Genomic DNA, 22,794 nt, shown 5'->3' with positions numbered 1-22,794 from the left:
TGGACAGAATGGCATTAGACTAAATGAAGTTAGACCATGTGGTGAGTGGATGAGTTGGCAGTAGACGAATTGGCAATTTACCAGTGTGACAATATTGCCAATAACCTAAATTAAAGAGTTTATTTATTTATTCAATTTATTTCAACAGGGTAGCCCCATCAGTAATACTGTATTACATGGCGGCCCTGCATTATATAAAAACACAGACTGCGGACTTACTAACACAAAATAAGCAGAAGATAGTAAGATGCTCTGCATTTTAAAAAGAAATGGTTCACATTGCAAAACAAGTTTTCTTTAATAACATATTTCAACAAAAGTATGGCATTATTGGCTATAACCTAAAAAAAGAGAGTTGCAACAAGATGATCAGCATTTAGAAACAAATGTTTCATATATAGATATAAATAAACTTCATGAAAGTTGATTGGGAATTCCCAGTTTGGGTGTCCGATGAAATAAAAAGGCAGTCTCTGGAAAGTGATTGGATGCAGTCAGACAAGAAATAGTTGAAAAAAAAAGACACGCAATGATTTTAAAATAATCAGAAGTGTGCATTTAGGTGTATCATTGGGTGAATGATTTATAGCATGCAACTCTTTTTGAAAAGGTACAGTATATTGGGAAGGGTGCCAAAGCAGATGAGTAGGAGCCTTCTTACAAAATCAAGATCATGAATGCAGGAATCTTACAACAGTCACCAAGATTATAATGAAAGGCCATTCAGTGGCAGGGATGTAGCAGAGGCCAGCCTCATGGTGACATTTTGCTCGCCCTGGCCTCAGCCTCGACTCGCGTCATAAGTTCAAAGTCTATGGGGAAGGTTCCTCCAGCGGCCTAATGACTCGCAACTTCTGGCCTGAAATACATCCCTGGGGGCCGTTTCATAAAGCTGTTCGTAAGTTAAGAGCAACTTTAAGAACGACTGGTGAACCTTTTTTATGTTCTAAATAATCACCATTGAACATTTAATGGTGAAAATCATTTACCATAAGAAAGGATCACCAGTCGTTCTTAAAGTCGCTCTTAACTTACGAACGGCTTTATGAAACACCCATCAATTCACTGGTCATGAATGTACATGTACATGTATGGACTACTTAAAATTAAAATTGATTTCTTTGAAAAGTGCATGAACATTGACTATGAGTGGAAATATATGAAAAAAAATATTCTAGAGTCGGAATATTATTTGTGCTGCTGTACATGAAAGATTGAACAATATTTAATTAAATACATATAAAACAAAAATTTAAATATTAAAACAATCACTTTGAAATTTAATTATACATGCTGCATGAATGAAAGCATTAGGAAACAACAGAAAGGTGAATGATCACAATAATAACATTTAATTGGGGGAAAAAATGAACTGAATAGAAAATGACTTCATTTTATCAGAATACAAACAAAACTGGAAAGGAAGGGAATATGCATTTGAATGAAAAATGTGTCCAATTTCATAAAGACTTGTTATAATAACAAATGCACAACAACAAGTATACTATCAGCCAATCAGATTAAAGGATTTCAGTAGCTTTAAACTGTTATTGCAAATTTGTTATTGTAACAGGTTTTATGAAACACTCCCCTGGACAAGGTAATGAAGACTGAATGATGAAATGAGTGGTGGTTTACCCGGTACATTCTGTAAAACAAGGAACGGGGTGTTCTCAGTAGGTCGTAAGCTGACTGTGGTGATTGAGCTTCCTACATGATCGATACGCATGAAGGGGGGATGAAGCCACAATGTGTTAGTAGGATGATGGTATGGGGTAATCATTATCGGTTACACTTCATAATTCCGAAGGTTCGTAATTCCGAAACACGTAAATTGCCTATACCTAAGTGTTCTTTAATCCGAAAACGTAAAAGGGTTCATTAATCCATACATTTGTGGCGTTATTCCGAAGGTTCGATAATCCGAAAAGAAACAAGGTTCATTGTTCCGAAGGTTCGTTAGTCCGAAAACGAAATAAGGTTCGTTTATCATTTCGTTTTCAGACTAACGAACCTTCGGAATTATGAACCTCATTTCGTTTTCGGACTAACGAACCTTCGGAATAACGAACCTCATTTCTTTTTTCGGACTGACGAACCTTCGGAAATATGAACCTTTGGAATAACGACTCTTCGGAATATCCGAACCTTCAGAATAACGAAGCTTCGGAATTACGAATGTATGCGCTTATTATCTACTTATCTATATTAGTACTTCGTACTATTTTTAGGACAAATAATCAAGTATGTATGGCATATTGGTATTACATACAAATTTACAAGACTGTGAGTTTTTGTCAGATACAAATGTATTAAAACTAAAAATTCAGAATCTCTGAATTCTACAGTATCCTGGGCCACAAACTGAATAAATAAAAAAACATGTGAGATTTCTACAGATTTGGTCATCTGGTATGTCATCTTTAATTCCTTACATTTAAACTAATTTATTTCAAACTCGGTGGATTCTTTTTCTTAAAACTAATTCACCACTTCCATAAACATGAAAATATTGCAAGGATTTGCATTGCACTTGGTCTACTTAATCAATATCATAGGTACTGCATTTGAAAAATACTATTGCCATTATTCTGAACTCAATTATACTCCATGAAGCGAAATGGTTGTTGTAGAAAACAAACCCCGATTACAAACCATGGAAAATCTCATCACCCCGGGCCAATTATATAAGTATCTAAACATTGATGGGTCAGAAAAAAGTAAACCGCAAAATTACATACGCAGTGCGCTGATTCAAGCAAACTTGCTCGCCATTGCATGCAGTTATTTTGATTTCACTTAAACAGTTTCCTTGTTTCGGGGCCGATTTTCTTTGTTCAAAATTGAAAACAAATTAACATTGAATATCAAAATACAATATGTCTTTGAAAACTTGATTAAATATCAAATACAATAATTTAATTCCAAAAGGCCTACTAGCTACAGGCAAACTGCTCTTATGCAATATCACAGCTGCTGTGGTCTAACCCTTGGGGATGCATTTAGCTGTGAAGGAGAAACGTTACATAAGACGGACAATTGGGCGATTCAGGGTTTATTGTGCTTATGGGAATGAAATATCTTGGTTCCTCCAACGAGGATTGTGTTATGGGGTTATAGGACCGTAGCAAAACCATTAGATGCTGTGACGAAATGTGTAATGATGGTTTGATGTAATGCAGGCTAAAGATATAGTTAAACTACGGATAGCCAATGAAAAAAACCTCTATTATCACAAGTTCAATTTATCAGCACACTTGGTGCTAAATTTATTCATTACTATCAGTGGATATTACATGTAACTCAAATAGATTGATTCCCCTTAAAATCATGGGTAAAGAAAGAACACACACATTATGATACACAATCTTAATATTCCCATCTTCCCATAACTTTAGTACAGAGTTAGACCATGATCCCAGACTTCAGAATACAGGCCAATGTAATAATATGATGAATATTTTTCTTACAGATACATGTAAATGGCGCTATACAAACGCTGTTCATCATCATGATTACGATACAAAATAGAAAAAAACGGGAGCTATTTATAATACCTGTGGCAGATGCTTTAAGAGAAATCTTCCTTTTCCTGTCCAGCTGGCCTGTGCTTCCATTACTCTCTCATCTCCTTCTAATACTCGTTCATCAGTTCTTCCTTCGGTTTCATCATCCCAAGTCTCCTGAACCTCCTCCACCAAGAGATAGTCATGCATGGACTCGAGAGGGCGGTCTGCTCGACCCATGGCCTATAATGTACAAGCATTTTGTCGCATTAAATTATTTAGATTTAAAAATCAAACAACATGATATGTGTGCATGAAAGAAAGACAAATTATTACAATTTTTAGAAGAAGGAAAATTATACAAAACTATTTGAAGTTAGCATTAGAAATAAATGACATATGAAGAATTTCAAATAGCTGGGTAGGCAATAGAAGGAGGAGCCATGGCCTATGAAAAATGCTTCAAATGGATGTCCGGTATTGTTTATGGGCAATATTTAATTGTTTTAAACTCTGTCCCAAAGCATTTATTGCCAACTCACTGTGTGTAGTTTCTTCGAATGAAATATTATAGAGAACCTTTTTCAAGAACAGAGAGCCATCTCATTTTCCTCAACAGAGCTAGGGAATTAAATAATTGCAATGTAACTGATCTTATGAAAATTTATTGATTAAATGTTTCATACTAACCTGTGCGACTATCTCATGAGCTTTTGTCTCTTGCGTTGCTTTCAAGGTGGTGCTATCCTCTCCATCTAAGACACCAAACACAGTCAGAGGAAACGCTCTTCTCTTCACCTCAGAACCATCAACCATCTGAATATACCAAAAAAGCAATACATAGGAACATGACAAAAGCATTCTTAACCTTGTTATACAAGGAAGTAAATAATTGCAATGTAACTGATCAGAACCTAGAGAGCCACAGAATTAAGGGGTCAATAAATTAAGGCAAGAATGAATGATAGGTGCTTCTTAAAAAACAAAAGCTTCCAGGGTGGATCAATATTTTTCTATGTAGTGCAAAATGACAAGTTTGTAGCTTCTCTGGAATACTGGACTGATATCATTGCCATTATACATGTAATTATTTTTTTTAGCTGTTTGGATTCAATCTCAATCTGAAACCAAATGTACAACTACAATGACTATGACGGTCACATGCTGACGTTACTGATGGTAAAGATAATAAAGAAAGTGGTGACGATTATGGTAACAATTAATGAATAAGAATCTGATTGTTGTGATGATGAAGAAGGGGATGATGTTGATGAGATAATGACAAGGATGATGACTAGCATCAAGAGCATCTTTGGACAGTGTGTGCATTCTTATCCACAAGATTTTAATGATGATGATGATGATGATGATGACGACGACAACGATGATGATGATGATAATAATAGTCAGTTTTTGTATAGAGCATAATAAAAAATAGTCTCAATGCACTTGAGAAAACAAAGGAGAGGAAGAGAAGGGTTGATGAGTTCATTTGTTGAGACTAGGTATAATTCAACTAAGAATGTTTTAAGAGCTGTTTTGAATTTGTTAACTGAATCAATCTTTTTCAGGAAATTTGGGAGTTTGATCCATAAAACAGGGTCTGCATGAGCAAATAAACGTTCGCCATATAATTTTATTGATATTTGAGGTACGACTAATAAATTCATGCTATGGATGATGATTATAATTAAGATGATGCCATGGTGATTATGATGATGATGATGATGATGGTGATGATGATGGTGATGATGATGGTGATGATGATGATGGTAATGATGATGGTAATGATGATGGTGAAGATGATGATGATGATAATGATGTTGCTCTGGTCATGATAATGATGATAACAATTTCTTTTACCTCCTTAAATTCCATCTTGACATCCGAATCCTTGCCTATATGATAATAGAGCATATTAGAAAGCATCTGTCTCTTCCTTCTTGATTCATTGATGGCTTCAGTAGCTACATCTTGAATCTCTTCCAAATGAGAATGGATGAAGAGGGTTGTTATCTCAAGGGCCACATTCTGAGATGATCGCAATCTAAGGTGTCTGTATCCTGTAACAATCAAAGTTTGTCATCATAACTAACATTGCTTCCAACCATAACATATTAGACAGTTTAATAAATTGTGAACACTAATTATGGAGAATGCAATGCAAGACATCGTAAGAACCAAAATCAGAATTTAAAGCCTATCTAGAGTTGAATAAGTTTATCAACTCCATGAATTACAGAAACATTCTTTGACATTTACATTCTGTGTCCAATGACTCAAATCCAGTATTATGCTGTATTAGCCATTCATTCGTTTATTGTATTGGTTTTATCTGTGTATTTACAAGGGATTGGTTACATTACACTTACTATTTATGGTAACTCTGCCATAACTACGATTGCTACAGGGCTCATCAGCCAATCAAAATGAATGCTTCCTTGGTACATGTAGTTATCATTATTGCAAGTTATAGGTAATGGACCAAAGTATTATTATCAATTATATTTTATTGACAAAGACCTTTTCTAAGATGTATCAATGCTATACTTCTAAACTAGACTAACCTAGTCTAAGATGCACCAACAGAACACTCCTTTTGGCCAGGGTGCTAGAACTGTTACAGTCTACAAACATGAAACAGACAACACTGACTCAACGACAGCCATACTAACCTTGTCTAAGATGTACCAAAGGAACATTCCTTTGGGCCAGGGTGCTAGAACTGTTACAGTCTATAACCATGAAACAGACAACACTGACTCAAGGACAGCTATACTAACCTTGTCTAAGATGTACCAAAGGAACACTCCTTTGGGCCAGGGTACTAGAACTGTTACAGTCTACCACCATGAAACAGACAACACTGACTCAAGGACAGCCATACTAACCTCGTCTAAGATGTACCAAAGGAACAATCCTTTGGGCCAGGGTACTAGAACTGTTACAGTCTACAACCATGAAACAGACAACTTTGACTCAAGGACATACATACTAACCTTGTCTTAGATGTACCAAAGGAACACTCCTTTGGGCCAGGGTACTAGAACTGTTACAGTCTACAACCATGAAACAGACAACACTGACTCAAGGACAGCCATACTAACCTTGTCTAAGATGTACCAAAGGAACACTCCTCTGGGCCAGGGTGCTAGAACTGTTACAGTCTACAACCATGAAAGAGACAACACTGACTCAAGGACAGCTATACTAACCTTGTCTAAGATGTACCAAAGGAACACTCCTTTGGGCCAGGTGCTAGAACTGTTACAGTCTACAACCATGAAACAGACAACACTGACTCAAGGACAGCCATACTAACCTCTTCTAAGATGTACCAAAGGAACACTCCTTTGGGCCAGGGTAATAGAACTGTTACAGTCTACAACCATGAAACAGACAACACTGACTCAAGGACAGCCATACTTCTAAACTCGTCTAAGATGTACCAAATGAACACTCCTTTGGGCCAGGGTACTAGACTGTTACAGTCTACAACATGAAACAGACAACACTGACTCAAGGACAGCTATACTAACCTTGTCTAAGATGTACCAAAGGAAAACTCCTTTGGGCCAGGGTACTAGAACTGTTACAGTCTACAACCATTAAACAGACAACACTGACTCAAGGACAGCCATACTTCTAAACTCGTCTAAGATGTACCAAAGGAACACTCCTTTGGGCCAGGGTACTAGACTGTTACAGTCTACAACCATGAAACAGACAACACTGACTCAAGGACAGCTATACTAACCTTGTCTAAGATGTACCAAAGGAACACTCCTTTGGGCCAGGGTACTAGAACTGTTACAGTCTACAACCATGAAACAGACAACACTGACTCAAGGACAGCCATACTTCTAAACTCGTCTAAGATGTACCAAAGGAACACTCCTTTGGGCCAGGGTACTAGACTGTTACAGTCTACAACATGAAACAGACAACACTGACTCAAGGACAGCTATACTAACCTTGTCTAAGATGTACCAAAGGAAAACTCCTTTGGGCCAGGGTGCTAGAACTGTTACAGTCTACAACCATGAAAGAGACAACACTGACTCAAGGACAGCTATACTAACCTTGTCTAAGATGTACCAAAGGAACACTCCTTTGGGCCAGGGTACTAGACTGTTACAGTCTACAACCATGAAACAGACAACACTGACTCAAGGACAGCTATACTAACCTTGTCTAAGATGTACCAAAGGAACACTCCTTTTGGCCAGGGTACTAGAACTGTTACAGTCTACAACCATGAAACAGACAACACTGACTCAAGGACAGCCATACTAACCTTGTCTAAGATGTACCAAAGGAACACTCCTTTGGGCCAGGGTACTAGAACTGTTACTGTCTACAACTGTGAAACGGACAAATGCTAACTCTTCAAAGGACACTTGGAATGTAAATGTTTCCTCCCATATAGGATTGATGCTGTTTCTTGAAGCAACTTTTGTCTTCCACTTGGAACAATCTGCAGGGACACCAATCACCTCAACTTCAACGTAAACACTGCCCAGAGGATTGGTAAGGCTCAGGAACTGTCCAGACACAATCTAATTCAAAACAGAAATAGACCATTGATTTTCAAAAGCTACCTTGAATGTGTCAAAAGCTCAAGTCTTTTGTGAAACACATTATGGCCCATTTCATAAAGAGTTACAACTACATGTATTGTAATTTTTGCCAATGTGGCTAATACCATGGTAACAGGGCTCAGCAGCAAATCACAATAAAGATTTTCATAGTTGATACAGAAATGGAAAATTGACAATAGTTTTAATTATCTATGAAACATACCAATGCAGCCTGGTACGTAATAATAACATATCATGACATTATGTCATTCAAAGCTCTTTATTTCCTTTTGTTGATTACAAGAAATTAACAAATATATTATTTCATGGGCATACAAATGATCTATAAGTTTTTACTTGCTTCCAAATACATGTATTTTAGTTTGCTAGTATACTAGCATCTGATTCCTACACTACATGTATTCTGTAAAATATCTCCTGGAAGTGAATTGAATGTTTATAGTAATTGAGAAATATAGATGTACCTTTAACCATTTATCGACAATCTTTTAAAGTAAAAATCTATCACATAATATCCCAATCAAATTATCTTAGGGCAATTTTAATAATGCAATTCTTAGGTAAGTACATGATCAAATAAATTTTAATCATTACTGTAGGTTATTCATAAAGTGCTTTAATGTTTTCCATAAATTCTAAATGCTATCGAATATCAATTTAACTCCCCAGGATTCTGTTAATGACATACATGTGTAAATCACATCTTTACCTGTATCGTGAGTTCTTTGATGGGCATGCCATCAAATGATTTATTGTACGCATTGAATCGGTTGAATGCTGGATGGCTCTTGTCCCATAGTATCGTAGGCTTGAGAACATAGCCACTGTTACCTGTCCTTTCAAACATGGAAGAGTACGTCTGAAGGCTGGGATCTAACAATGGAAAGACAATGAATACTTCCATGATTTAATTTTCTACAGGTCATTTATTCTGATGTTGTATGGTGTCAATATAAAATGAATAGCATATCAAATGCTTTTTGTGATATCCAGGTTTTTTATTGAATAATATCAATCAAATTAGTTCTGAACTCACAGTGATGTAAGGCAAATATTTGGGAAATTCTGTAAAATAAACCTTTCTATACATCCAACACCTTTATTTCACAGTATTATTTTACCTCATGAACTACTGAAGCCATGATAATTTCAGAGCATTACACCTTTTTATACGAAACCAAAAGCAGAGACGAATCATTTCAAGAAAGTCCTACAAATTGGGGGCCAACTATACATGTACATACTTTATGGAATTTCCTAGAGTGAAATTTAAAATGAAAACATATTTGATGAATGTGTTATCCTTGACTGTGTTAATCTTACCATCTGTTTGATAATTGAGAGCTACGAGCTGAACTCCAAATGACCAATAGATCACTGGGTTATAATTAGAAGAGTCAATCCGCATTCCTGCTGGATAGGTCCTCATCAACTGATATTCAGTATGCGTGCAAGGACAATGGTTAAGGATGGTGAACCTTTATCAAACGAAGTGGTTTTACAACTCCCATCAATCACCTCTCCCACTAATCCCTAACCCCTCACCCTATTGCTTGACTCCAGCTTCCGACAAACCCGCTACATCCAACCCCAACACCATGTACCTCTGCTCCCCATTCATGCTACTCGCATTCTACCTTCAGCCTAGCATACCTATCCGACCCCCTTGTCTTTCCATCAGTGTCTCCCGAGAAACTGTCAATTCCACCAACTTTAAACGCTGATCTTGCCACTAAGCTTTATTTTATGCACAATATGTTGACTTTTGTTCTACATACATGTACACACATATATTTCAGTATGTCTTTGCATATGTCCTGCAGGTTGCTTGTCTCCTTGAACATATTTCCTTCCTTGTTTGATACCTTTTCATTGTTTGTACTTGTTATATGTATGTATTTGTTACTTGTATGCAGGGCCCCCAAGAAAAAAAGTGCCTAGTCCACTGATGTGGTTACCCTGAGTGAGTAAACAAAACAAAATAAATAAATAAATACCATATCCAGCCTGATGGTCATCACCATCATCTCACCCAGCATAGTACTATTTCTTTCATCCACATGCAACTTTCCCAACACTTTGCCCCTGCCTTTTCTCACTGCATCTAACCCCCTCATTTACGAGACAATATCTCTTTAAAAAAGAATAACCAAGTTACCATCTTGATCTGGTTGATCCCTCTACAAAATCTATTGGAATTACAGAATCCAGTAGTCAACCGCTAATAGTTAACCCAATGCCTACTGAAACCGAATTGTCCCTAGACACAGCTTACAGGAAATACAGAATTCAGTGGTCAAAGCATTAAAAGGATATTCCACAAACTTCGAGAAGTACTTCCTGGACATCCTCTTGAGATTGCTCTCATTGACGGATGATATATGGAAGCACTTTGGTGTTTGGATGTAAGCCGTCAGCTTCTCTGCTACGAGACCTTGCTGCGATTGAGACAGCATGGCAGAATGCTGCAGCTTTCTCTCATCGGGAGACCCATTTACTTGAGGACTCTCCTCAGAACCTAAAAGCAAACAGAAAATAGAAACAGTTGTGCTTCAGTCAAACCAACAAATTCAATTCCAAACTGACCAATGGTTTGCCATTCAGACCAATGTAATAGCTTTGGCCTGCCTGGAGTTGGCCTCATTAATGTGGCTGAAGCATTCAAATTACAAACATATTTGGTAAGAGTATCAAAATGAGTATAATTTTATACAATGTCATCAATTGATGAAAATTGTAAGAGGCATCTGGAAAATGTAAAAAGAAAAATTTTAGTTAGGCACCTTATCAATTGCCTTCTGTAACCGGGTAGTCCCTGAATTACCAAATTAGGTAGCCAAGGGATCTCACATCAATGGCCTCACCATATGAAGGATTTCAAAGTGGACTTCCTGATTCCAAATCATTTTGTCTATGCAGTACTTAGTGGAATCAACAGCTTACCAGCTAGACCTTAATTAAGGTATATTAGATTTACGAATCATGTTATGACCTGATTATAGCCCTACATATCCATACAATCAACTTGCATTTGACTGCAAAGGATTCTTGAATTATGTGAAAACAAAGATGGGATTGATCGACACAAAGAAGACCAGAAAACATGATGCCTTCGGCCATCACCTACGGTGGTTGGAAACATACCAAATGCCTGCACTTACTCTTTGGGTTGTCCTTCGCTATTGGTACAGGGCTGTTAGAAGCACTGGTTTGTGTGCTAGAACGGTTACTACGACGACCTAGCTGTTTAACCTCTCTGGGTGTCCCGACAGTCTGTTCCGTAGTACTGCTAAACCCAGGAAACTTGACTGCCTGGGTGTAGATGACTAGATCAGACAACTCTGGAGCTATCTGACTAGTTTCTTTCTTCTTCTTGTGTTTGACCTGCGCCATCTTGTAGAAGTCGTCGCCATAGCTACGCTCTGTTCCAGTGAGGGGGATGATCTGGGTGCCACTACCACTTCTCCTACAGGAGGTTGAATACAGTGGAATCATGAAAATAATAGTAGGCATTTGAATAGTGCCAACAATCTCGATGTAATCTATTCAAAAGTTCACAATTACCCTCGACCTTGCTTCCGTCAAACTCCCACTTCCAGCGTTCTGATCATTCAAGAATGTTTAGAACCTGGCAGAATACCCATTAACATCATCTGAATGAGCAGAACACAATTTTGATAGATTTCTAACTTAAGCAAAACAAGCCATGGCCAGGATTCAAACCCATGACTCTCTGATTGAAAGGTGAGTGTAAAAACTACTAAGCCCCTTCGACACCCATGGTTACCCGGTTATAACTTGTTTAACGTTCAAAAGCCTGATGAGGTTGCCATGCTACATTGTGGATGATCATAATATGCACATGAACCACTCCGAAATATTCATATGATGCACTATATAAATGCTGCATATCATAATTATCAATAATCAACAGTTGTCTAAATGAGCAATGGATAATAATGTAACTCACTTATGTTTGCCATTAGCCATAGATCCCTTGTAGCCTGCTTTGGTTTCATCAGGTACGGGTGGAGATTCCGAGCCTTCTGATTGAGTAGATGCAAGGCGTCCAAGAGGGGGTTTAGAGAACTCCACTTGGGTCTCCGGAATGTTATCTAATGTAAAAAGAAGACAAAGTAGAAGCACGAGGCTGATTAATAATATACTCTTCATTAATGGGTCTTGTAATATATTTTTAAAAGTGAAATGTATTGTTTACAGAATTTCACTCGAAGATACATAGCAATTTAACCTGCTGGAGAAGGGATAATAATGGTTCAACATGCATTTTCCATAAAACCCAACCCAGCCAAAATGCAAAAACAAGAGCCAAGTCTGGTACCAAGAATCCAGCAAAGCATCTTTCACTGTGAATCCCTGCATTCTCAATTGTCTTATCTAGGATAAAATGTGAGGATTAGCTATGAAAAGAGCTAGAATTGCAGTTTTCCTCCTGAAAGAAACAGCTCTGATTTTGACAAAGTGCCCTAGGATTAGTGATTGATGGTAGGATTAAATTTCAAACCAAATTACAAGAAGAGAAGATGGAAATTTATTGGGCGTACACTAAGGGGGGAACCTGCAAGCATCTGTAACACAGCATTGACCTGGGAACCAGAAGGGGAAAAGGAAAAGGGGCAGGCCCAAAATAACTTGGCGGCGAACAGTGAAAAAAGAAAAGGAACCTGGCTGGATGGAGGACATGGACAGAAGTCAGAGCTGTGGTCTTTGATAGGCAAAGGTGGAGACGTTCGGTGGAGGTCCTATGTGCCACTAGGCATCTGGAGGATAGGTACAGTAACAGGTAAATAATTAGAATTTGTGCTACAGTGCCATAGACCTCCCACCCCCCCAAAAAAAAACAATAAAATTAATAATAAAAACAAATAATAATAATGAATAAATAAATAAATAGATAAAAATATATATAAATAAATACAAATAATAAATGAATACATAAATGAAAATAAAAAAGAAATAATAAAATAAAATTGATAAATAAGAAATAAAAAGTAAATAAATACAAAGAAAAAATGAAAAAGGAACACCTACCATCTACAGGTAGAACCTCTTCATATGCATCTTCAAAGAAATCATCATCTTCTTCTTCTGATATATCACCCATAGATACTGAGTTTGCTGCTGAGCCTAACAGATCAACCTTAGAACTCTTATGCTCACTCACTAACTGCATTACCTAGAGTTGAAATTAAAAGGTTCCAAGTTATCATTAAAAGGATCATAGGTATATGTATTAGCAAGGCAGTAGCATCGTATATGTAATTGCAATAATGTTCATCATCAACACCATCATCAAAATAAATATCACCAACATCACCATCATCAAGGTCATCATCATCATCATCGTCATCATCATCACCACCACAATCCTGATCATAGTCATCATTGTCACCATCACCATCTTAATCAATACCACCATCATCATTCCCATCATCACCATTACCATCATCATAATCATCATCATCATTGTCATCATCATTGCTATCATCATTGTCATCATCATCACCATTATCACCATCATCGTCATCATCATCTTCATTGTTGTCATATTCATCACCATCACTAGCATCATCACCATCTTCATTTTTGCAATCATCATCACTGTTATCAGAATCATCACCATAATTATTGTTATCATCATCACCACCACTACCATCATCACCACCACTACCAGCATCATCAATACTACCACCACCACCATCATCATCATCTTGAACCCATCTGATAAAGGAGGTGATTTTTACCCTATGTTTCAGTAAATCCACCGGAGCTTGGTGAGCCTTAAGCTTCTTGTTCTTGATGAGTATCTTATGTTTGAGTTGTTCTGGGCTTGGTAGTCTCGGGTTATTACTGAAATCAGACTCAAACAAGAACTTATTCACCAACTTCTCACCAAACACTTCCTGCAGCGAAAATAAAATGGAAAAGAAATACTTTATATCAGTTCAAGACCCTACTCAAATCTACCTGTTTAGTAGATGATTTACAGTTGTGGGTTGGTCAATAAGAGGTGCACATTAGTTTTTATTATTAGTATAAGTTGAATTAATTGTGTCATTTTTTATTTTCTTTTATTTTCCCCAATATGGACCATTATAAACAAAATACAGTGCACTTACATGTAGAAACACCTAATATATGTTATGATTTATTCTTATTATTAATATAACGGTAACTGTATTTTCAAGAGTACAATCTTTGACATCATTCTACATAGAAATACATGCTGATTCTGATCATTATCATAAGGCACTATAATTTTGTTCAGCATAATCCCAAACATTGAATGAACAAAATTTAATCAAGAAACAGGGTGTAGAGGGCCACATCGATGCCAGGGATGGAAAGAAATTACATAAGTTACTATAACAATATCTTCTTTTTCATTGGTGATCCATAGAAAATGATATTAGTCAAACAAAACAATTGTTGAATACAAGGCCTTGATATACATTTCAAAAGCCTCTAAACAAAGAGCTGTGTGCATTGAGGTCTTCTGGCAAAGTCATTCATACATTAAACATGATGATTGTCTCGACACATCGTGCATGGATCCTGTTTCATAAAACTTTGTAACTGATCTTACAAGTTACATAAGTAACTATAACAATATCTTCTTTTTCATTGGTGATCTGTAGAAAATGATTAAGTCAAACAAAACAATTGAATACACGGCCTTGATATACATTTCAAACGCCTCTAAACAAAGAACTGCTCGTATTGAGGCCTTCTGGCAATGTCATTCATACATTAAACAAGGTGATACAAGGCCTTGAATACAAGGCCTTGATATACATGTACATTTCAAACGCCTCTAAACAAAGAACTGCTCGTATTGAGGCCTTCTGGCAATGTCATTCATACATTAAACAAGGTGATTGTCTCGACACATCATGCATGGATCCTGTTTCACAAAACTTCGTAACTGATCATACGATTGATATTCGTGATTGATTGTACACTGTGGTAACTGTAACCAATCTTGAAAGTGTGTCCTACAATCAATGGCTAAACTTTGTGTTACAAGGCCTAGGTTGAACAGGGAAATAAGAAGATGAAATAATAAGTATCTTCTTTCAAGCTCGCTACTGGAATCAACTCTCTTAAAAGATAATTATAACCACAGTAGCAAAATGACACGTACCTTGATAGTATTATGCTTGTTTAAAAAAAAATGAAAATGGATTTCATGAATTAATCATGATCAACATATACAATCCAAAATATTTAATTCAACCTAACCAAGGGAGTAATATGCTTATTTTCAAAAAATGAAAATGGATTTCATGAATTAATCATGATCAACATATATGATCCAAAATATATAATTCAACCTAACCAGAGGAGATGTATCCTAGAGAAAAAGACATATTTACTATTCAGCAAATAATGATGATAAATATGATGAAAAAGAAAGAAGGGTTTAAAAAAAGTATTTCTAGCCCTCTTCCAACTACATGTATATGAATACAAACTCATTCTTTAATTTTGTTGATAAAATAAATATATAGAAAAATAACTTACTGTGAAGATCTGAGCCATCTTGGTTTGTTGTTGTAAAGAACAATGATTCTCAACAGACAGAATGATAGGATAGTCACTTGCGATAAATGCTGATCGGTTGATGGCTTCTACCACTTCCTGTAAGATTGGAAATAAATCAGAAGAAGAATAAACAGTGAATATAAACTACATTATTGTTTTCAAAGAAACAATAACATCATTTTGTTCAGAAATGCAAGTATATCTTTGAAGTACAAGTTTTTAAAAGTCTGGTGAATATGATTTTTTGACGGTTACGTACACACAACTTTTACAGATATGAAGAGAAGTCGGGATATTTGATTTGACAGGTTTTATAACTAGGCATGATAAAAAAATGTACATGATACGTCTTTTGGCAGGAATCCTGCTACATGTAAGCGTCTTCCATGGTTACATTTCAAATATTCCCTTTCTTTTGTGTGGGCAAAATGGAAGAATTAGACACAGAGTGAGATTGAACCTAAAAGAAGCCACAAAGACTGTTACTGGTTCTGTTTCATTAAGAGCTGAAAGAGCCCCCTTTGTTTCTAATGATAGATCTACTTACACTTTCATACATGTATGTTAAAGCTCACAATGTTCAAGAGCAATGTCATGTGGGAAAATTGTAATTCAAAGAAGAGTGCCAAAATGACTTCCATGGCCAAAAAATGAAAGATATCCGGTCTTTTAGTCTCACCAACTTAATGTAGGGCAACAAAGTGGTCTTTGCCTCCTGCTAAGCCCCGGATTTCTAGTCCTTTGCATCAAGGAAAGGTCCTCTGACAAGGCCTGATGAGGCCAGAGAATATTTCAGAAATAAGAAGGCAACACTAAATCAATAGATACATCTTTCATGGGAAGTCATTTGCATAATTGCTCCTTTGCAGCAAGCCTTAGCCTTGCCTTGGCCTTAGATGATCTTGGACTTAGCGGTCTCAAAGAGTCTGGCCTCTCCCTTGTGCGAAAATACTGATATATATTCAATGAAATTACTTACCTTGAAACTGATTTTTGATGTGAGTGTGTGCCCGTGGTATATGACCGGTGAACCATCATCTCCATCCCAACAATCCAATTCAACACATCGACAGCCAGTCAATAAAACCTTCATTATGAAAGAGAAAATTACAATCATTCAACATATCTAAGATATTATTATCCCAGATGTAAACTAGAATTGAATTCATTATCACCAGTTGCTTGTTAATTCATGTATAATCTATAAACAGCTTTAAAAATGTTCCATTGTCAAACTCTGTGCTGAATTAACTGGGATCTGGGTTCTGAAACCCTGTTCACACTGAATATCTCTGCACTAAATAACCTCTTCATCAGGTTTTAACCCTTAGCGTGCGACGGGCTTCCACAGAAGCCCAGCTAGTCGTTCACTTAGCTACGACAGGCTTCTACAGAAGCCGAGATATTTTGGGTTTAATTTAATGAAGTATTTCAGCTTTTTCGTAATTGTTATGTGCTAAAACCTCTACCACTATTTCCTTTATAAACCTATTTCGATAACAGATTGAAAAAAATATACAGCTACGTGGGGAAAAATCCCGAAAATAGGAAATCATTTCAACTTTACCCGATTTTTTCGTTGGAGTCTGACGGAGAGGATAAATTCTGTGACGAGCACGTACGCACGCGCACAAGACCTGATCACGTGATTTGTTCTGATCACGTGGTTTGATCCATATCGTTGTTCTTATGGTATTTACGCTTAAGGCCTGGTCACACCCCCCGAGCGTTGTTGGAGCGGTCGTGGAGCAGTAGGGAGGGTCGAATTTCGCGCACAAAATTGGGGAAAAAAATCCAAAACAAAAATCGAAATAAAAAAAACAAACAATCGAAATCGAAAATGGTGACAATAACGAGCGGTGATGATTTTTTCTCTCCGCTCCACGACCGCGATCATGGCTCTTTTTGAGGAAATAGTAAGATAAAGAAAGAAACATAGAAAGTGAAAAGTAGAGAGTTGGGAGGTATGATTTCCGACTTACAATTTCAGTCACTTTTATTCGTATAAATCTTTGAAAAAAATTCAGGATATTACAAATCGAATACCGGTGCGCAAACTTCAGGAACAAAATTATTTTATCATTATAATAGCTGCGTGGAAAATCGAATTAAATGAGACATATAATTTATGAAAAAATCTAAAAAAGAAAAATACTTTTAGTGAAAGATTGAGGCCTCTGTCGTGCCATAACCCTAAGCCCCAAGTTCACAAAAAAATAGTTAAGTCGCGCATTTTTATACGATGATGATGATGATCATTATCATCATATTGTCTTTTGCAAAAGACATCTACCCACGTTAAAAATAGAAAATGAAGGATGATATAGAATTTATTGTAAAATGACAGAAGGAAGACGATACAGATAAAATTTAAATGAGAAGAACTCAGAGAAAAAAAGGTGTAGAAGGGAGGGGATATAAAAAGACGATAGATATAAGGGAATGAAAGTGGTATATAATACATTCAGTTACAGGTTACAAACCAAAGAAAGGGAAAACAAGGAAATCCCTAATTGGTACCGTTTTATAAATACATTATACATGTATATTTTATATTGACAAATAGTCAAATAGAAGGATTTCAGTAGCTTTCAAGTGTTATTGAAAATTTGTAAACAAATTTTATATAAAACGGGCCCCTGGTGAAATTTTGACTTTTGATTATATAGGGGTTGAGCTCAATGTGGGAGGGAGTGATCCGGCCCCTAAAAATCACAAATTTATGGACTTTGCGTTTTTGTATACATTTGCTGAATGGAGGGGGGAGGTGGACTGACGCCTCCTACCGACTCCAACGCATCTGTATTTAATTGAACGATTAAAAAGAAAATGGGATACAAATCTTTCTTGGTTTATTTATTGCTTTTGTTTTTGGTTGTGAAAAAATCCAGAATGGTAAAAAATGAATAAAAAGAAAGAACAAGATAAAACACTTTTAATTTAGATGCTAAAATTTCAATAGATATAAATAATCTAATTTCTATCATTGTGACGAACAGTAATTGGTAGCATGGTTATTTTGGAGGGGAAAAAAAGAGATGAAAGATGAAAGAGAGAAAAATGAAACGTATAACGAGACAGGGAGAGCGTTGGAAGGTATGATTTCAGATCCACTATTTGAGTCACATTTACCCCCTTCGCTCTTTGAAATTGCAACAGGAAAACAAATCGAATACCGGTGCGCAAACTTCAGGAACAAAATTATTTTTTATTACAAACTATAATTCATGAAAATAAAACCAAAGGGAATTTTTAGTGAAACATTGAGACCACCGTCTTGAAGCCAAGAAGCCAAAAATCACAAAGTAGTTTCGAACTTTTGTTGCGCAGCATCATCTACGTACTTGCAAGGGAATATTCACCCCTTTTATTCATTCTGGAAAATGAAGGTATTTGGTAAACTGTGATTTCACCCAAAACGTTGTAATTATACACTTTGCAAATGATTGTATACAGGGGGTAAAGAGACCATTCATGAGTAGAGTGTCCACGCGTGCTGATTGCCCTTACGCATTTTTGTAAACAGTGCCTATTGACTTGGGAAAAAGCGAAGATTTGAAAAAATAACACGACTTTTTCCTCGTAAATTTCTTATCTATTCTGTTGATTTGAGACGCGAGACCTTTAATTCTGGAATAAAAAAATGTTTGATCTTTCATCTTTACATTTACTAGAAATCCTGAAAATACTTCAGTTTGGCGCAATTAGCAATAGATTAGGAAAACGCCGCCACAGATCCAAATACCAGCAATGTACAAAATCGGCTCTGCCGCGGGGAGAGGTATCCGGTTTCGCGGGCCCGCACGCAAAGGGTTATAGTCCTAGTCACACTACAAAACTCTGTGTTGTGAGTACAGAAAAAAGGCCCATTCACACTGATAAAATATGTGCACACTTACATGTACCTAGTTATTGAGTTCAAAGTTCCATTTACACTGACAAAATCTGTGCTTGCTTACAGGCCAATATGTTTATAAGTGCCCTTTTATGCTGAAAAACTCTGTGCTAGCTAACTTATAAGTTGATTTAGTCATGCCATATTAACTACCAAAATCTTTAGACTGGCATATCTGTGAATGGAGTTTAAAAGCCTCATTCATACTTGCATACTCTGCGCATGCTTACCTGTGAGTATAGTTCTACTGATGATTCCCCTCTTAGTTGATGACCAGTGAGGTATGTATTGTGGGAAGAGGCAATGTAGTAGTGAGACAATGGGTGATTGAGATCCTGGTAAGAAAAGCAATGAGAATAACATCATCATTTCAATAATAATAATGGTATAGGGTGTTTATATTGCGCACATATCCACCTTGTTAGGTGCTCAAGGCGCTCCTATATCACCCGGCCAAGCTAGGCGTTCACAGCGCACACAGCTTCTTGAGGAATTACTTCCTACCAGTGCCCATTTACCTAACCTGGGTTGAGTGCAGCACTTTGTGGATCAGTTTCTTTCTGAAGGAAATTACGCCGTGGCTGGGATTCGAACCCACGACCCTCTGTTTCAAAGTCCGGAGACTAATCCACTGGGCCACAACGCTCCACTTTTTATTGTATCATAATGAAAAATACTTGCTACAAAGGTCCATACAGCAAAGATTAATTACTTAAAGACATAAGGAATGTTATGAGCATATATGATTGAAAAGAAATATCCAAGTTAAGGTAAACTAAGCATTTAGAGTTACGAGTGCATCCTTAAGAGTAAATACTGGAGTTCTTAATTGTTTACATACACAGAAGGGCAGATATACATATTTACATACATTAAGCCATTAACACAGGTAAACATACCTAGATGTCATTCATACTGCAATTTGTAACCATTTACTTTACAAAGAGAGTCATTCAGACAGGGGTACGTACCTGTTTACATACAAAGAGTTGTTCATACTGGAATGCATAGTTATCTTGGTCCATTAAGTAGCGGGCAAATCCCTCAAAGGTCAGGCACTCTTGTTCTCTAATGGTCAGTGAGGGTTCATGCCGCTAGTATGGGATAACACAAGAACAACCATACAGGTCAAAGGTCATATATGTACAAATTATATCTCATGGAAAATAAATTACATTTCTAAAGTAAACATCCAATCCAATATTAATATTCTTGTGATTCAAAGATGTAAATAGATTCTTATCAAAGGAAATGGCAAACTATTGTTCTTAAGAGATTTAAATAATATGAAACCTCAAAAAGAATAAAATGCAAATCAATAGATTCAAATTACCACATCAAAAACTTGGAAATATCAGTATAACTCAGATTATGTATGTATACATCCTCAAAACACCTCAGGAGGGGTTTAAACCATACTTCAATTGTGAATAGGTTATTTGATGTATGAAACCAAGTGTAAGACTTTCACATCTACTAAAGACAGCAGTTTCCATATTTTGAAATATTACCTATACAAGGCATTTTAGTAGGTAAATAAATGTTATATTTCCCTTGCTACTTTTAAACCTAGACCAACAGGGTAAACATTTGCCATGTTGCCTTCCTCTGGCTTTGCCCATAGGAATACTATACAAAAACAGAGGTCAACATTGGCCATATATCTGCTAATTTACTTGCGTAGTAGGAGCCAATTTTTATTGCTAATTTAAGTATTTGCAAAATCTGGTTGGAACCAGTTTGTTAACTAACACAACATAGATAATGGGCGGCGCTGCCAGTGCACACGCATTCCCATCTGATCAAACCAAAGTGCAAGATTTTTACGTGTTAACTGTATGTGTGCGCCTGCATGACATGCGACTATATGGTAACAATTTACGTCAAAATTGCTTAGCAACGATTACTTCGCTAAGTTTCGTGAATAACCTAATAATTGATAAGCCAACAGGCAAATAAATTTTTTTCAAATAATAGCTTAAATTACACATTATACAGCTAAGGGTAACAATAATAATATTGAATGGCTCTTCTTTCGGGAAACATACAGTGTAAAATACATTTGCCTTAAAAGAACCGTATTGCCATTGTCTAAAGACTTGCGCCAATATGATACTGTTGCAGGCAACATATTTTATGTTCCTGTTAGGCCAGAAAAAATTATACAAATACTTAGGACTGTTTTATATTAGAAAGATAGAGGATACACAGGTAAAATATAATAGAAGAGAAGTAAAAAATACCAAAATTCACTGAGTATTTGGTATAATGCATTTTCCTTCACAATTACTTCACAATTTGCCCTACTAGCTACTCGCCATACCTGTTACAAAAATAGATCTGACACACACACACAAACGCCCGTATTCTGAAGTCAGGCTTGACTTAGACCATGGTCTAACTCTGTGCTGAAATTATGGGAAGCCAAAAGTGTCAAAATTTTTCTTAAGTTGTACGTTCCTTATGTTTGATGTGCTCTTTCCTGATTCATCGATGGTGAAGACAATAATCTATTCATACTTCCTAGACAATTATGAATGAGTTGAGAGCCAAATGAGTTGAAATATGATATCTCTACCATTAGTGATTTATGTAACAATTGGCTTTCCATAGTTAAACCACAACTTTAAACCTGAGTTTAAGTTAAACCTGACTTCAGAATACGGGCCAAAATGACTAACCTGTATAAGTTCACTAACTTCATCATCAGTGAGGTCCATACCCTGCTTGGAGCTAAGGAACTGTTTGAATCTTTCTTGCGTGATCACATGTGATGTTACCGACTGCGTACCGGAACTATTGGTCTGTACACTAGCAGCAGCGATGGCGTTGGTCACTCTGCGAGTTGAATCCGGCACCAGCGGTGGGAAAGAGTTCCGTGTCAGGCTGATGACTGGAAAGATTTATTTATTCATTACTCAATTTATTTACTTACATTGTATTTCTTATCAATTTGGCAATTACAATATATTTACAATAATGATTAAACAATATATGAATAAAAACTGAACCATGGGTGAATACGTGTAACTTAGCTGCCTAGGTTTGGGTAAAGCTAACATGAGAACTGTGATCCGAAGGTCTCCCTCCCGGATAAAGCTACATGTACTCAGGAATGGTCTATAATATTAATAGTAGAAAATTAAAAAGAAGATACATGTATTATGTAAGTACACAATATCGTAATGATTTGAGAAAATTGGTAGTATACAATAAGACCAGTCAT

General features: G+C 36.5%; 1 protein-coding gene across 4 annotated transcripts in view; it reads right to left on the bottom strand.

Moving 5' to 3' along the window:
• Positions 1–22,794, bottom strand: part of LOC121425582 (1-phosphatidylinositol 4,5-bisphosphate phosphodiesterase epsilon-1-like) — a 122,662-nt gene that overhangs the window by 6,548 nt on the left and 93,320 nt on the right. For 3 of the 4 annotated variants that reach the window (XM_041621676.1, XM_041621679.1, XM_041621678.1), the window contains exons 21-37: positions 22,250–22,461; positions 20,540–20,662; positions 19,799–19,903; positions 16,653–16,760; positions 15,653–15,769; positions 13,873–14,031; positions 13,160–13,304; positions 12,078–12,222; positions 11,269–11,573; positions 10,424–10,625; positions 9,431–9,555; positions 8,817–8,980; positions 7,804–8,065; positions 5,370–5,569; positions 4,197–4,322; positions 3,558–3,749; positions 1,639–1,710 (exon numbers count right to left, since the gene is read on the bottom strand). In XM_041621676.1, the coding sequence (XP_041477610.1) occupies positions 1,639–1,710; positions 3,558–3,749; positions 4,197–4,322; positions 5,370–5,569; positions 7,804–8,065; positions 8,817–8,980; positions 9,431–9,555; positions 10,424–10,625; positions 11,269–11,573; positions 12,078–12,222; positions 13,160–13,304; positions 13,873–14,031; positions 15,653–15,769; positions 16,653–16,760; positions 19,799–19,903; positions 20,540–20,662; positions 22,250–22,461 (2,762 nt within the window). The remainder of the gene's footprint in view (positions 1–1,638; positions 1,711–3,557; positions 3,750–4,196; positions 4,323–5,369; positions 5,570–7,803; positions 8,066–8,816; positions 8,981–9,430; positions 9,556–10,423; positions 10,626–11,268; positions 11,574–12,077; positions 12,223–13,159; positions 13,305–13,872; positions 14,032–15,652; positions 15,770–16,652; positions 16,761–19,798; positions 19,904–20,539; positions 20,663–22,249; positions 22,462–22,794) is intronic. The other variant, XM_041621677.1, reaches the window with a different exon arrangement.

Source organism: Lytechinus variegatus, chromosome 12, assembly GCF_018143015.1.
Source record: "Lytechinus variegatus isolate NC3 chromosome 12, Lvar_3.0, whole genome shotgun sequence".
Lineage (NCBI taxonomy): Eukaryota > Metazoa > Echinodermata > Echinoidea > Temnopleuroida > Toxopneustidae > Lytechinus > Lytechinus variegatus.
Note: the sequence above shows the minus strand (reverse complement) of the source record. Positions and strands in the feature narration are given on the sequence as shown.